The sequence below is a fragment of the Aotus nancymaae genome, unplaced genomic scaffold, assembly GCF_030222135.1.
Source record: "Aotus nancymaae isolate 86718 unplaced genomic scaffold, 86718_ANA_hifiasm-v0.15.2.pri h1tg000089l, whole genome shotgun sequence".
Lineage (NCBI taxonomy): Eukaryota > Metazoa > Chordata > Mammalia > Primates > Aotidae > Aotus > Aotus nancymaae.
This window is the reverse complement of record NW_026988504.1, coordinates 7385825-7399677: the sequence shown is the minus strand read 5'-3', so window position 1 is coordinate 7399677 and position 13853 is coordinate 7385825. Positions and strand designations below refer to the sequence as shown.

General features: G+C 51.9%; 1 protein-coding gene across 5 annotated transcripts in view; it reads left to right on the top strand.

Annotated features, from left to right (window-relative positions):
• The window catches only part of SAP30BP (SAP30 binding protein), a 41161-nt gene extending 28580 nt beyond the window's left edge, over window positions 1-12581 (top strand). For 4 of the 5 annotated variants that reach the window (XM_012453706.3, XM_012453704.3, XM_012453703.3 and 1 more), the window contains 7 exons: window positions 3389-3477; window positions 5672-5763; window positions 6509-6569; window positions 7031-7082; window positions 8261-8319; window positions 9490-9574; window positions 9739-12581. In XM_012453706.3, coding sequence (XP_012309129.1) covers window positions 3389-3477; window positions 5672-5763; window positions 6509-6569; window positions 7031-7082; window positions 8261-8319; window positions 9490-9574; window positions 9739-9920 — 620 coding nt within the window. In that variant the 3' untranslated portion in view covers window positions 9921-12581. The other variant, XM_064369643.1, reaches the window with a different exon arrangement.
• Window positions 12582-13853: the final 1272 nt, after the last annotated feature.

Below are 13853 nucleotides of genomic sequence, written 5' to 3'. Positions count from 1 at the left end.
TTCACCCATGGAGCACACAAATGGATTTTTAACTGGCATCATTTTAATGACTCGCCGTTCCTCAGTGAAAAGTAGCTCGTGTAGCTCCTCTTACTGAAGACATAATTAGTTGAAGGCAGAGTGGCTTCTATTCATGATGGCAGCACATATCAGCCCCTCTGCCTGAGTTTCTTTTGTCCACTCTGGTGTCAAGACTCGCATTGCTTACCAGATACGGGAAGCGTGTCCATGCGTGTAGATAGCTCTAGCTTTAACAGAAAAAGCAGGAGATCAGAGAAGCCAAGCCACAGGCATCTGCAGCTCTGTAGCCCCTTGACAGAGCCTAGCGTGCACACCCTGTCTGTGCCCTCCAGGGCCTCGCTGATGCCCACACCTGAGCCTGGAGCAATGGTACTGGTGTGGCAGTGCGGTTGAGTTCTCTGTGTCACTTAGGAACTGCAGATACTCCACTGTCCCCTGGGGCCCCCAGCTCACTCCCTCCCTCCCATCCCATCAGCCTGTCCAACTAGCTGCTCCTGTGCAGATCCCTCCCTGGCAGCTGTGGGCACTATGGGTGTTGTCTGACTTGGGCATGTACCAGGGCAACTCATGCTGACAGCTGACTTCTCAAGTCCTAAGTGTGGCTGCCTCTGAGAAAACCCCCATTAGGTCCAGGCAGTAGCCACCACAGACCCAGGCACTGCTTCCAAGGGACTGTGGACACATTGCTCTATGTATGTCCTGGGACATGGCTTGAGGCTCTGTCTGCTCATAATAAATGTGGGGCTCATGTCTTCCACTCAGATTCATTCCGGGACTCAGGAAGGAGAGGATCATTGAAGGGTTGCTTCCAAACTCTGTGTTGTACATTTGTGTCTAGTTTTCCTGAATGTGTGTCCCTTTATTTGCCAGCCTACTTCCTAGGAATTATCTTATTTCAAGCCCTGGGCTTCAGGGGGGTTCCTCTCCTCTTATCACACTGTATACCATGTGAGCCCCAGAGTGTGGCTGGGTTGCTGAGGCAACAGGGTCACACCCTGTTTTTCCAAAAGGCTTTCCTGGCAAATGCCAAAGGGCACTCTTTGTGTCTCTGTCGCATGCACACATACGCACTCTCCATAACCCTGCTTGTTTATGTGCCCAGTGCCTGCCAGGGCCCTCCTTGCTTTTGTTGCTGCTGCTTGTGAGATAGGACCAGCTCCCCCCAAGCTGATTCCGCTCTCCACCAGCTTCTGCAGCCACAGGCTTAGGCCTGTCACCTATTCCGGGGCTGGGAGGAAGGAGGAAGTCAGGAGGAGACTTGAACTCCAGCCATATCTGGGTGTCACCTTTGCTTGAGGAGTCAGACCAAAGGAAGCTGCTGGACAAAGAGAAGCACTCCGTCCCCTGCTCTTGGGCTGCACTGGCATCTGGGGTCCGCAGCAGGACCTCTGATCAATGTGTCACCCAGTCTTTGCCCTCACCCAAAATGGCAGGTTAGTGTTCTGTTCTTGGGGCACTTCCAACGAGAATCCATTGACAGCAGTGAAAATCAGCACTTGAAGTCTTGTTTTTAGGATGGCCCCAGGCTCGACCCCTGTCTCAGAGTGTATTTGCAGTGTGCATAGGCTTGTCCTGCAGCAGCTGGACTGGCAGAGTCTGGGGGCCTTGTCCCCAGCCCTCCTCAGCACTGCGTTCTTTACAGTAACTGAAACTCCAGGCGGAGATCAAAGCACCTTATCTACTAAGCAAACATTAACCCGGCCTGGGAAGAGAAGGGGCAGGCTGTGCGAAGCCAGCCTGGGCAGCTTAGCAGTGGGGTTAGCTGGGGCCTGCACACAGTAGGACCCAGTAAGTGCTTGCTGAGTGTTACTGGTAGTTTGTTCATTCTTTCTCTTCATCCTGCCCCACCCTGCCCCGCCTGCTGTTTGCTCATTGTATGGTCCTTTTCATGAGAGAGTATTTTGAAGAGCACAGACAGAATCTTAACAACAAACAGCGCATTGTCCCAGCGATCCCAAGCAGGACTGCAGGGCCAGGGTGGCCAGAAGCTGCTGGGAAGGGGCTGGAGAGAGCAAGGCCTGCTGGGCAGGGGCAGATCTCTGAGGAAATTATTCCCTGGGGGTTGTGGTTTTTCCCATCAGAATCAGGCCTTTTGTTCTCAGGAATGAGGTGGGTAAGAGAGAGTTGATTGGTTTATTTTTAAAAGATTCTAAGCTAATAATTATAAAAGATCATTTATGCACAAGGCCATTTTGGATGCTTTGGGAACCCTGAGTTCTGTTTCTCCTGTAGCCTAGGCAGAGGCATACCCAATGTAGGCTGGAGCTGGTTCACATTGTGAGCCTATTGTGCACATCTCTTCCTGACCTTGGGTTCAGTGACTTCACCTTGAGGGCTTAAATTTGGCCGTGGCAGGAGAATTTACACCACAAGAAATGGCAAATCATACAGATCATGCGCCTCCCCCCTTCCCCATCCCCACTCCAATGATGCCTCCCCACTTCCCCATCCCCATGGTGGTTAAACATTTACCAGCACACTGCTGACTCTTTCCTTAAAAGTTTACCATTATGGGCTGGGCACAGTGGCTCGTACCCATAATCCCAGCACTTTAAGAGGCAGAGGTAGGAGTATGGCTTGATCCAACAGTTCAAGACCAGCCTTGGCAACATAACGAGATCCCATCTTTACAAAAACTTTTAAGATTAGCCAGGCATGGTGGCATGCGCCTGTAGTCCTTGCTACTCAGGAGGCTGAGACAGGATTGCTTGAGCCCAGGAGTTCGAGGTTGCAGTGAGCTATGATTGTACCACTACACTCTAGCCTGGGTTACAGAGTAAAACCCCCATCTCTTCTCTTATTTATTAATTTTTTTATTTTATGTATTTTATTTCCTTTTTTGAGACAGAGTCTCACTCTGTCACCCAGGTTGAAGTGTATTGGCGCGATCTTGGATCACTGAAGCCTCCACCTTCGGGTTCAAGCGATTCTCGAGCCTCAGCCTCTTGAGTAGCAGGGATTACAGGCATGCGTCACCATGCCAGTTGATTTTTGTATTTTTAGTAGAGACGGGGTTTCACCATATTGGTCAGGCTGGTCTCACTCCTGACCTCAAATGATCTGCTCACCTTGGCCTCCCAAAATGTTGGGATTATAGTCATGAAAGGAAAAAAGTTAACTGCTGCATACAGTTACACCCTTTACCTGGACTTTTCTTCGCTCAAGCTGGCATATGGCCCACCCCTTTTGGTCATTCAGTCTCAACTCAGATGACACCTCAGAGAGGCCACACCCAAACACTCAGTTGTGCTGTTTTCATAGTGTTTATCTCTACCCGGAAACATTTTATGTGCTCATGTTTTTTTGTCCATGTCTGTCCCTTGTGCTAATCCCCCACCTACAGAATTTTTCCCTCTTCTCTCAACAGCCTCCTTTTCTGAAAGAGTTCGGAACATGTCGCCTGATGAAATCAAGATCCCGCCAGAACCCCCTGGCAGATGTTCAAATCACTTACAAGTAAGCATGAGGCTTGGCTACCGAGGCCGGATGGATTAAATAGCCTGGGTTACGTGTTTGGTTTGGTCTTAACCTGAAGAGACCATGGCAGGGAAAGGGACCGAGGCTTCTATAAAGAAACTGCCAGGTGGGAAGGATCCGCTTTACCTCTTCTTAGCCTCATCACGGGAGTCGGCTCCTACACCCACTGCCATGTCCCCTGGTGCTCCTCCAGCAGGGCAGCCCTGGCTTGCTCTCAGTGAGGTCCTAAGCAGAGGTGGAGAAAATAACATAACCTTCTCTGTGCAGCCCTGCTGGGCCAGTGGGAGCTTCTCAGAAGGAGCTTTGCTAAGAAACTGAGGAACCATCAGAATGTAAAATAAATTACAGAAATAAAAAAACACAAGCACTTATAAGTTTTCTATCCTGATATATTTCTAAAATGCTGATTCAGTAGCTTCTTGCCTGACAAAATGTGCAGACCTGACTGGAGGTTTTGAAATCCCAAGGAGTCGAAGCTTTTAGTGCAGTTACACTCCCTTGGAGGACAGCTAGGGTTCAGCCCATGGCTCTCCTTGTCCCTCTGTGGGTTCCCTTGTGATGAACAATAAAATAGGCACCCGTGGCTGCACAATCATGGCTCCTGGACCACCTGCTTCACCTTTGATCCTGGAGCTAACACTGGGTGCCTCCGACTACACAGCAAGCCCATGGCACCACCCTAACGGATGGATGACTAATGGGACCCGAGGCTAAAGAGTGCAGCAAGCTGGGGGAGGGCCAGAGTCAGGACCGGGGATGCAGCGCAGATTCTCTTCCCTTCCTGGAAGTCTCCTCCCATTGCTGAGTCGTCTCCCCACCACCACCACCCAGAATCACATCACCCTCCATGCCAGGCAACCAGACAAGCCCCAGCTTGTAAGGACAACTCCAGCAACCTGCCAAGCAGAGACAGCAGCGACAGCCTCCAGTGCTGAATGTGCCTCCTGATGGTGCAAACCATGCCACTTGAGCAAACATTTTAGTTCCTCTGGGGTGGTAGAACTGATCTAATGGCCCAGGAGATGCAGCCAAGTCATCTGTAAGACATGGGTCCTCCTCAAGTTGCTGAGCTTTCTATGTATGGCTCCCTCCATTACCCTGGAGGAGATAGCTTGGAGGAAAGAGGTTCTTCAGTTTTGGCGATTATATCACAGACCTCTCTACAGTTCAGCTCTTGCTCTGACCAGTCTCAGTAGAAAGATGTGGCCTCTAACAAGGGGAGTAGATCACCCCTCCTGATATATCCTAAATATTGTCACCTGGGCCCTTCAGGCCTGCCCACCCGCTTTTGCAGGTGCGGTGCCTCAGATGTTTTCCTTCTGGAGAATCTGTATTTAACTCCCACTGCAGGGGAGGCTGTAGGTAGATCTTGCCCTGGGCCAGTGCCCGCCTTACTGCCATGAGATTCTGGTGTCTTAGGCCTCTTCGTTGGCACTGGGCTGTGCTGATGCCATCTACTTTGGGCATCATCTCCATGGGCTGTGGACACCTGTGGCACTGACCACAGTAGGTAAGCCTGGATCCCTCCGGGTGGTTCTCTACTATCCCATTGAAAGCCAGGCAGTGACCCATAGGGGAGTTTGGGTGAGAGATAAGCAGTCAGCCCTTGATGCTGTCAATAAACTGGTGTGGACCAGCCACCTGTGAGCCACCCCATAAAAAGTTTGCAAGACCAGATTCAAAAAACTCGATTCCTGCCTCCCATCAAAAGGACATAGCCCTTTCGAAGTCTCCTCTGGGTCACAGTTCTGCTAAGGACTTGACCTCATGTTAAAATTTAAAACCAGGATTCAGTCCCTGCATATCAACACCAATGCCCTGAACCCTCCTTCAGATGATTCTGGAACTGATTAACCGGTTGGGGCTTTCTTCATTATTTTCTCCATGGCTCCTCTGATGTGATCTTTTCACTGCTCGCTATACTGTCATCAAGAGGGTGTCAGGAAACCTCAGCAATGGAAGCAGCCTGGTCTGAGTTTATCTTACTTGTGTGCAGCTCTAGGCAAAGGCAGGGTGGAGAAAGAGTAGGTTAAATTTTAACATAAGGTCAAGCTGGGCTTTGCATGGCTCTGGAGCCTCACGTTCATGCCGCACACAACACTGGTGACCAGGGGCTGGGACAGTGGAGGGATCTGGGCTTCTGTCATACGCGCCCTCTGCTCCTCTTCCATAGGACAAGATTCAGAAGCTTTATGAACGAAAGATAAAGGAGGGAATGGATATGAACTACATTATCCAAAGGAAGAAAGAATTTCGGAACCCCAGGTAAGTTTCCCTTGAGTTGAGCCTGCAGAGTTTACTGAGTTATTAATGTTGACCTAAGGGCTAAGGCGTTCCCAAGGAGGTGGTGAGGAAAAGCCCTGAGCCCAAACCATCACCCACACTTGTCATTACACTGTGCGCCTGCTGGACACAGCAGACTGCATTAACCCAGCCAGAGGCTTGCCATTCAAGATTGAGACGAAACACATAAAGCAGTACATACCGAGACCTAGGCTGGGATGAGGGAGACCTAGCTGAGTTCTTGTCCCTCCTCTGAGCCCAAAGCACATGACCTCTCAAAGCCTCTGTCCTCACGGAAGGAATTAGACTGGACAGTTACTGTAGGTTCATCTTCCAACTCTAAAAAGCTGATTTTTGCATATAGGTGAGAGGCCTTAGGACCAGAGCTATGTCTGGTCTTATTCCATTTAATGCTCAAGCTAGTGACATACTCAGGAAAGAGCATGTCCTTTGTGTGGACCTGAGTGTGGTGAGCCCAACCCAGCCATGCAGACTGAAGGTCAGTGAGACAAAACTTAGCCATCACCTTGACCCCATGCTCTTCCCGGCCCCTAGTTAACAGGTCCGTCTCCCTGGGAGGGTGGAGGGCCATCAGGAAGGTTGCTAGAACCACTGAGCTGGGTTTAAAGGTTTTGAAGGTTTTGTGTCAGCCCAGGGAGCTGAATGGTTCAGGCGTCATGCAGGGACGTGGACTTATGCCTGCTCAGCACCCGTGCTCTTCTTTCAGCATCTACGAGAAGCTGATCCAGTTCTGTGCCATTGACGAGCTTGGCACCAACTATCCAAAGGTGCGTCTGGCACACGGGGCTGGAGGGTGATAGGGACACCAGGGTCCTGTGTTTGTTCCATGGGATTTGACCTGCAGCAACAGAAAGGTCCATGGAGTGGCACCGCTGTTTGAAAAGCACAGTCCCCATCTCTTTGGTTTAAGTCCCTATTGTTCTGAAATAGTCCGATAAAGAGATTCCGGTGGTCGTCCTGGTGCCTGGCCCCTGACAGGGCCATGTGTGGACCTGCTGCTCTTGTAGGCCCACCTGGGGGTCGCTGGACAGGGGCATCGTGCTCTCGTATTCTTTAGCACTTGCTGACTGCCCCTTGGCTAGAGACCAGAAATGACAGCTGAGCCCCGGGTAAGGGGACCCCAGGCTAGGAAGCTCCACAGAAAGACTCGGGCATGGAACTTGGGTTTCTGAGTCATTTGTCATTTAATGGTTCCTACTAACTGCAACTTTTGGCTTTTCCTTTGCAGGATATGTTTGATCCCCATGGCTGGTCTGAGGACTCATACTATGAGGCATTAGGTAGCCTTTTGTCCCTCCTCCCACATACCTCATCTGCCCACCTGACTGTCCCTTTATTTAATCAGTTGGTTATCCAGGTGATACATGTTTCAGGGTCTCCTCTACATCAGGCCATGTTCAAGGGAGGGGCTGGGTACAGGCCTGAATGAGCTAGACCCACCCCTGACTTAAGAGGCTTATGCCACAGCAAAGAACATGGAACGTCACACCAGTAATGCCAGCATCGATGAGTGTTGATGATGACAGAGTTGCTGGGTACAGGGAGCTTTGGCAAGCAGGGTCATCTAACCTGGCCAAAGGGATGGGAAGGCCTCGTTGCCGAAACTATATTCAAACTGAGGTTTGAGGAGGCTTAGGGGCCAGGCAGGTGTAGGCAGAATGCTCCGAGGCCAGTGGGAGCACGGCTTATTCTTTTTTTTTTTTGAGTCGGAGTTTTGCTTGTTACCCAGGCTGGAGTGTAGTGGCGTGATCTCGGCTCACCACAACCTCTACCTTCTGGGTTCAAGCAATTTTCCTGCCTCAGCCTCCCGAGTAGCTGGGACTACAGGTGCGCGCCACCATGCCCAGCTAATTTTTGTATTTTTAGTAGAAACGGGGTTTCACCATGTTGACCAGGATGGTCTCCATCTCTTGACCTCGTGATCCACCCGCCTCGGCCTCCCAAAGTGCTGGGATTATAGGTGTGAGCCACCGCGCCCGGCAAGCATGGCTTATTCTTAAGGTACCAGTTTGGGAGAAATGGAGGAATGTCAGAAGGCCCAAACTCCTAGACTATAGGTCCTGAGCCTGCAGCCCATGGGCCTATAGAGGTGCTTTGTTTGGCCTTCATGAATTTTGTCTTTTAATTTGAATTCATTGCCAACATTTTAGATCATAGTCTCTCATTCCAGCTTCTCTCAGTCAGTAGGAAGGTAGTCCCCATTGGGCCTGTATTCCCCTGTGCGGCAGTTCGCTGGAGCTCAGGAGTAGCTGGCCCTTCCAGACACAAACGCAGGGCATGCAGCCCTCAAGCCCTGGAGTTGAAGGCCCCTGCTGTGTGCTGACCAAGGGCTGACTTCATTTTGCCTAGCACAAAGGACACAGCCCAGTGAGAAGAATGCAGGGATCAGAGTAGGCGCCCTCAGCCCAGAGCTGCTCCAGGGCTGCCTTGAAGGTAACAGCTTCTCTTGTCTTCATAGCCAAGGCACAGAAGGTCGAGATGGACAAATTGGAAAAGGCCAAAAAGGAGCGAACAAAAGTAAGTGATGGCAGGCCTCGCAGATGAAAAAGGCAGATGTGTGGAGTGCATGGGTCCTGCTGGCTGAGCCCAGAGGTTGTCCAGGCTGCCCCCCATCCTGACCCCATGTCATCGCTCGGCGAGGCTCTGACCCCCTCAGCAGGGCCTGTGCACTGAGCAGGCCTGCTGGGCTCACGGCGCTCGTCTGCTGCCTCGCCCTTGGCGTCCTGTTTGCTACATTGTGCCCCAGCAATTGCAGAGCCTTGGGGGGCTTTGTCTGCTTCGGGTCATGGGTGCCCTCTCCGACCTGAAGGGAGGGAAATAGTTTCCTGAGACAGTGCCAGGCCCAGCTTGCTCTGCTCGGTGAGTTTCTTGGCCTCCAGAGCTGACCCCATTGGCCCGCCTGGGTGCTGCCTATTAGGTCCCATGTTAGGACCCTGAGTGTCACTTGTTCCCCGGCAGTGTGGTCTGGGTTCTTCAAGGAGCATCAGTTTGGCTGTGAGACCAAAGCCTTGTCTCTGGGCATTGTTCCCTTTGTGACCAGAGTCCTGGAGCTGGGCATCAGGACACCAGCTCCTCCCACCTCTGGCTGGGCCTGACCATCCTCAAGCAGCTGCAGCCTCCAGACTGCTTCCCTCACCCCCAGGCAGAAGGGCTGTGGGCCTGGGCATGCTGGTGGCCCTCTGGAGGCACTGGCTGCTGGGCCAGGAATGTGGGAGCTGGTTCAAGGGGATAATCGGGGTTTCTCATTCTTAAACCTTCATTGAATCTCCCTTCTCTCTCTTTCCCTCTCCCTTCCAAACCCCAGGCTTGTTGCAGGGACGTGTCTGCAGCGCCTGGGGACCGGAGCTGTCCTTCCCCTGTGCGGGCGGGCGCCACCTCCTCCTGGGTGTGAGGAGGAGGGGCCTGGCCAAACGGTTCTGGGCATATGAGGTGGGGCGGTGGGTGGGGGGTGCTGGGATGTACAGAGACCTGGTGATGCCGGGAGGGATCCGGTACTGTTTAAGAGTGAAAATCCCCTTTAGGTTCTTCTTAGACACCTCACCCTCCCCAAGATGGTCACAGCAGAGTTGATTTCCAATGCCTCCTTTGTGTAGTGCCAAGCTCCTGTTCCCCAGGAGCTGACGGATGGCAAAAGGCTGTGGACACCCAGCTTTGCCCAGTCTGATTCTCTTCCCTCTCCCTCTTCAGATTGAATTTGTGACAGGCACCAAGAAAGGCACCACAACCAATGCCACGGCCACCACCACTACCACCGCCAGCACAGCTGTTGCAGGTAGATTGCAGAGATGCCCTGCCTCCTTCCACACACACACGGAGCCTGGGATGGGCCCCTTCGGTTTCTGCTCCCTAAGCCCCTGCCGGCCCGCTAGGGGAAGGGAAAGAGGGCACCCGCTCCTTGGTGGATCGTGATCCTGACTTCTCTTGCTTTATCTCCAGATGCTCAAAAGAGAAAGAGCAAGTGGGACTCGGCTATCCCAGTGACAACGATAGCCCAGCCCACCATCCTCACCACCACGGCCACCCTGCCAGCTGTTGTTACGGTCACCACCAGCGCCAGCGGCTCCAAGACCACCGTCATCTCTGCTGTGGGCACTATTGTGAAGAAGGCCAAGCAGTGACCTGAGGGGCCACCCTAGGACTTGAAAGGACCATGCAGCCCAGTGACCACTGCCCAATGGGAGGTGCCACTTTGTATATTTCAGGACTGGGAACTTCTCCCCAGATGCCACCTGAGAGGAACTTCTTTTTGGCATTCCATCCAGAAGGATATGCAGTGTGGGAGCTGAGCACTGTGGACAGGGTCTGCCCGCGCACCACCTGGGGTCTGTTGCCCATTAAAAGTGCCGTATTTTTACCTCTTGGCATCTCAGATGCACTGCCTCTCCTGCATTCTGTTTGCAGGCAAATGTTGAAGCTCATATGTCCCCCATTTGGTTGGGACTACTGCCTCAGGGTTGACGATAGGGTGATGGAGGCCCAGGACACTGTTTGGAGGGGTGGCCCAAGAGGTCGCCGTTGTTATCCATATATGCCTCTGGCCATGGACAGACAGGAGACCCCGAGCCCCATGTTCGTGCCGTCTGCCACCTTGATCACAAAACCCAGCCAGTTCTCAGGTGATGGCTGAGCTGTGCTCCCTTGGGTGCACTTGAGCACTCTCCACACCAAGCCCCTTCTTGGACACACCCAGAATTTTGAAGTCAAGCCAGTTTCCAGAAGTGCTGGGGTGAGATCCCGACCTGTGCAGGGAGTAGGGAGGCGTCCGTGCCTGGCCAAGGCTGCCCCAGTCCCTCGGTGCCCGGTGAGCACAGCCAGCCAGAGCTGAGCAGCGGGGGAGATGAATCACCTCCTGCCCAGGCCAGGCGGCAGCTCATTGTTTACGGGCAAGCCCTACTCCTGGGAGGGCTCCTGCCACCCCACCCTTCCTCTGCATGTTATCTCTGCCCCACAGCAGCCCCTGGGCAGCACCAGTGGCCACTGGGCTCCCCGCTGGGGCTGAAACGGGTTTCCCAGACCGGGAGTCCAGAGGAGACCGTTTACCCTTCATGATCTTTGGCGACTCTCCACTGGAGCGGAAGGGCTGTGTGTCAGAAGAAGGAAGCCAGACTGTGAAGGGCCGTGTTGCTTTCAGTGAGTGGGCAGAGGTTTTGAAAGGTGGTTCTGAAATTGCAGCTGGTACTCCAGTGGGACCTGGGAGATATAAGGAACTCTGTGCATGAGGTTTTAAAAATGAAAATCAAGAAATCCAGTCCACTTCCCCGACACACACACGGGCACTTCAGGAGGTCAATTCTCACTCCTTCCTTGATGGGGCTTTGAAGCTCTGGGGAGAGGAGCTGCTGTCCACTCATCCCCCAGAGGGACTCTGAAAAGGCTTCCTGCCCTGTGACCTCCAACAGGGGCCCCTCGTTAGCCAAGGGCACTGTGGAGGTTTTGCGGGAGGCAGCGTGGCACCGTGGAAAGGGCAGTAGACCTGGAGCCAGCACTTCTGGTCTGGATTCCTGGTTTAAAACCAGTTGCGTGGTCTCCAGCCCTTCCCTCTTTAAGCCTGTTTGTTCTCTGAAATCACCGCTGAAAGGAACCAAGCCAGGACCCCTTGGACAGTGATAAAGCATCAAGGTCGCTAGGAGGAACCAGAGATAACTTAGCAAAAGCTTTATAAGCCGTAGTTTCTGCCAGTGTTTGTTGTTGGCTAAGTCCAATTTTTTTTTGTAGACCAAGGAGAGAAGCAAACTCCTGGCCTGTGCCCTGTCTCGTGCTCTTTGTTGGAGGGGTGGGGTTGGCAGGTCTTTCCCCTGCTGGCTTTCCTCTGGGCAGCTCCAGCCCTGCCATTCACCTGTCCAATTAAAGCAGTATTGACTCTCCTGTGGGGCCCCAGAGATGGGGGGCCTGGAGAATGAACACAGGCTTAGAGTCAGGCAGCCCCAGGCTGAAACTGTTGTGCCCCTTACCAGCCTCCTGAGTTGGGTCAAGGTTTTTAATCCTCCTGGACTTTCATTTCCTCTTCTATAGAAGAGGAAATGAAAATGGTGTTTGCCCACCTTAGTCCCATCAAGGATGGCCCAGAGGTGTGTGAACTGTTCCTGTTGGGGATGGATGGCCCAGGCACTGGGGGCCAGTTGTTTCTGTTCAGTGTGTCTCTGCTTACCAGAGAACTCTGTCCACGGCTTCTACTGTCACCCACCCACACGCCCCCCTTTCCTCTTCCTAGGGCTCTGATCTTGGGTGGGCATCGGGATTCATTTAGCTCCCCACCTGGCACATGTAGAACCCCAAGGTGTGTCTCAGGTTTCTATAATTCCCGACTCTACTGGGCAGGTGGGCGCTCCTTTCTCAATGCTCACTGCACCCCCTCGCTTTCAGGATCACGCCTCACTGCCTTGTAACCTCTGCCCACAAACGGGATGAGACAGCTCGTGTCTTCTAGTTCTCGTAAGCAGAAACAAAGCAGGCATAAATAATACTATGCCCCAGTGCCTAGCATGAGATGAGTACCCAGGTGACTGGGGGATGGAGGGATGGAAGGAGAGGTGAGTTTACTCATCTTCCAAAGGTGTGGTCCCTGCTCCTATGCTCACTGAACCGAAGTTTCCAGCCTGCAAGCCCCGTGCTCGCTGCATCACTAAATTCTTCTAGGGCTCGATTCCAAAGGGCTGCTGTCGATTGGCTGTTCATTGAGAATCATTGAAGTTCAGTGATAGTTACAGAAAGGTTCAATATTCTTTTTAATTTTGTATATATTTGGAAATCTCTGTAATAAAGGATTTTTTTTTAAGGGCTATTGAGCTGGGCACGGTGGTTCATGCCTGTAATCTCAGCACTTTGGAGGCTGAGGTGGGTGGATCACCTGAGTTCAGGAGTTCAAGACCAGCCTGACCAACATGGTGAAACCCCATCTCTACTAAAAAAAAAAAAAAAAAAAAACAGCCAGGTGTGGTGGCCCATGCCTGTAATCCCAGCTAGTTGAGAGGCTGAGGCAAGAGAATAGTTTGAACCTGGGAGGCAGAGCTTGCAGTGAGCCAAGATTGTGCCATTGCTCTCCAGCCTGGGCAACAAGAGCAGAAACTCCATCTCAAAAAAAAAAAAAAAAATCTCCATGGATAGATTTGGAGTAGGAGAGATTAAATGAAAAGTTATCAAACAATGCACGTAATAAACTCTCTTGTATAAGTAGGGGGAAAATACACAAAAAATAACTGGGCGTAGTGGTTCACGCCTGCAATCTTAATGATTTGGGAGGCCGAGGCAGGTGGATCACTTGAAGCCAGGAGTTTGAGACCAGCCTAGCCAACATGGTGAAACCCCATCTCTACTAAAAATACAAAAATCAGCCAAGCATGGTGGTGTGCACCTGTAGTCCCAGCTGGTCGAGAGGCTAAAGCAAGAAAATTGCTTGAACCTGGGAGGTGGAGGTTGCAGTGAGCCAAGATAGTGCCACCACACTCCAGCCTGAGCAACAGACGGAGACTCTATCTCAAATAATAATAATAATTGCCAGGCATGGGGGCATTCACGTAGTTCTAACTACTCAGGAGGCTAAGATAGGAGGATCCCTTGAGCCCAGGAATTGGAGGCTGCTGTGAGCCAAGATTTTGCCACTACACTCCAGCCTGGGCAACAGCAAGACTCCATCTCTAAAAAATAATCGTAATATTAGAGGAAGGAGATAAAAGAATGAAAATAAGAAAAATCTCCAATATTAATTTTGAATCAATATTATCCGAGCTATCAATATGAACTCAGGATTTAAGAAAAAGATGCATTTCCTATCTGTCCATTGCAAGGAGCTAGGAGGTCCTCCTTTGTATAGTGGTGAGAAAAAAAAAACCTAGGGCCGGGCGTGGTGGCTCACACCTGTGATCCCAGCACTTTGGGAGGCTGAGGCACACGGATCACGATGTCAGGAGATTGAGACCATCCTGACTAATATGGTGAAACCCCGTCTCTACTAAAAAAATCAGCCATGCATGGTGGCACGTGCCTGTAGTCCCAGCTACTCAGGCTGAGGCAGGAGAATCACTTGAACCCGGGAGGGGGAGGTTGCAGTGAAC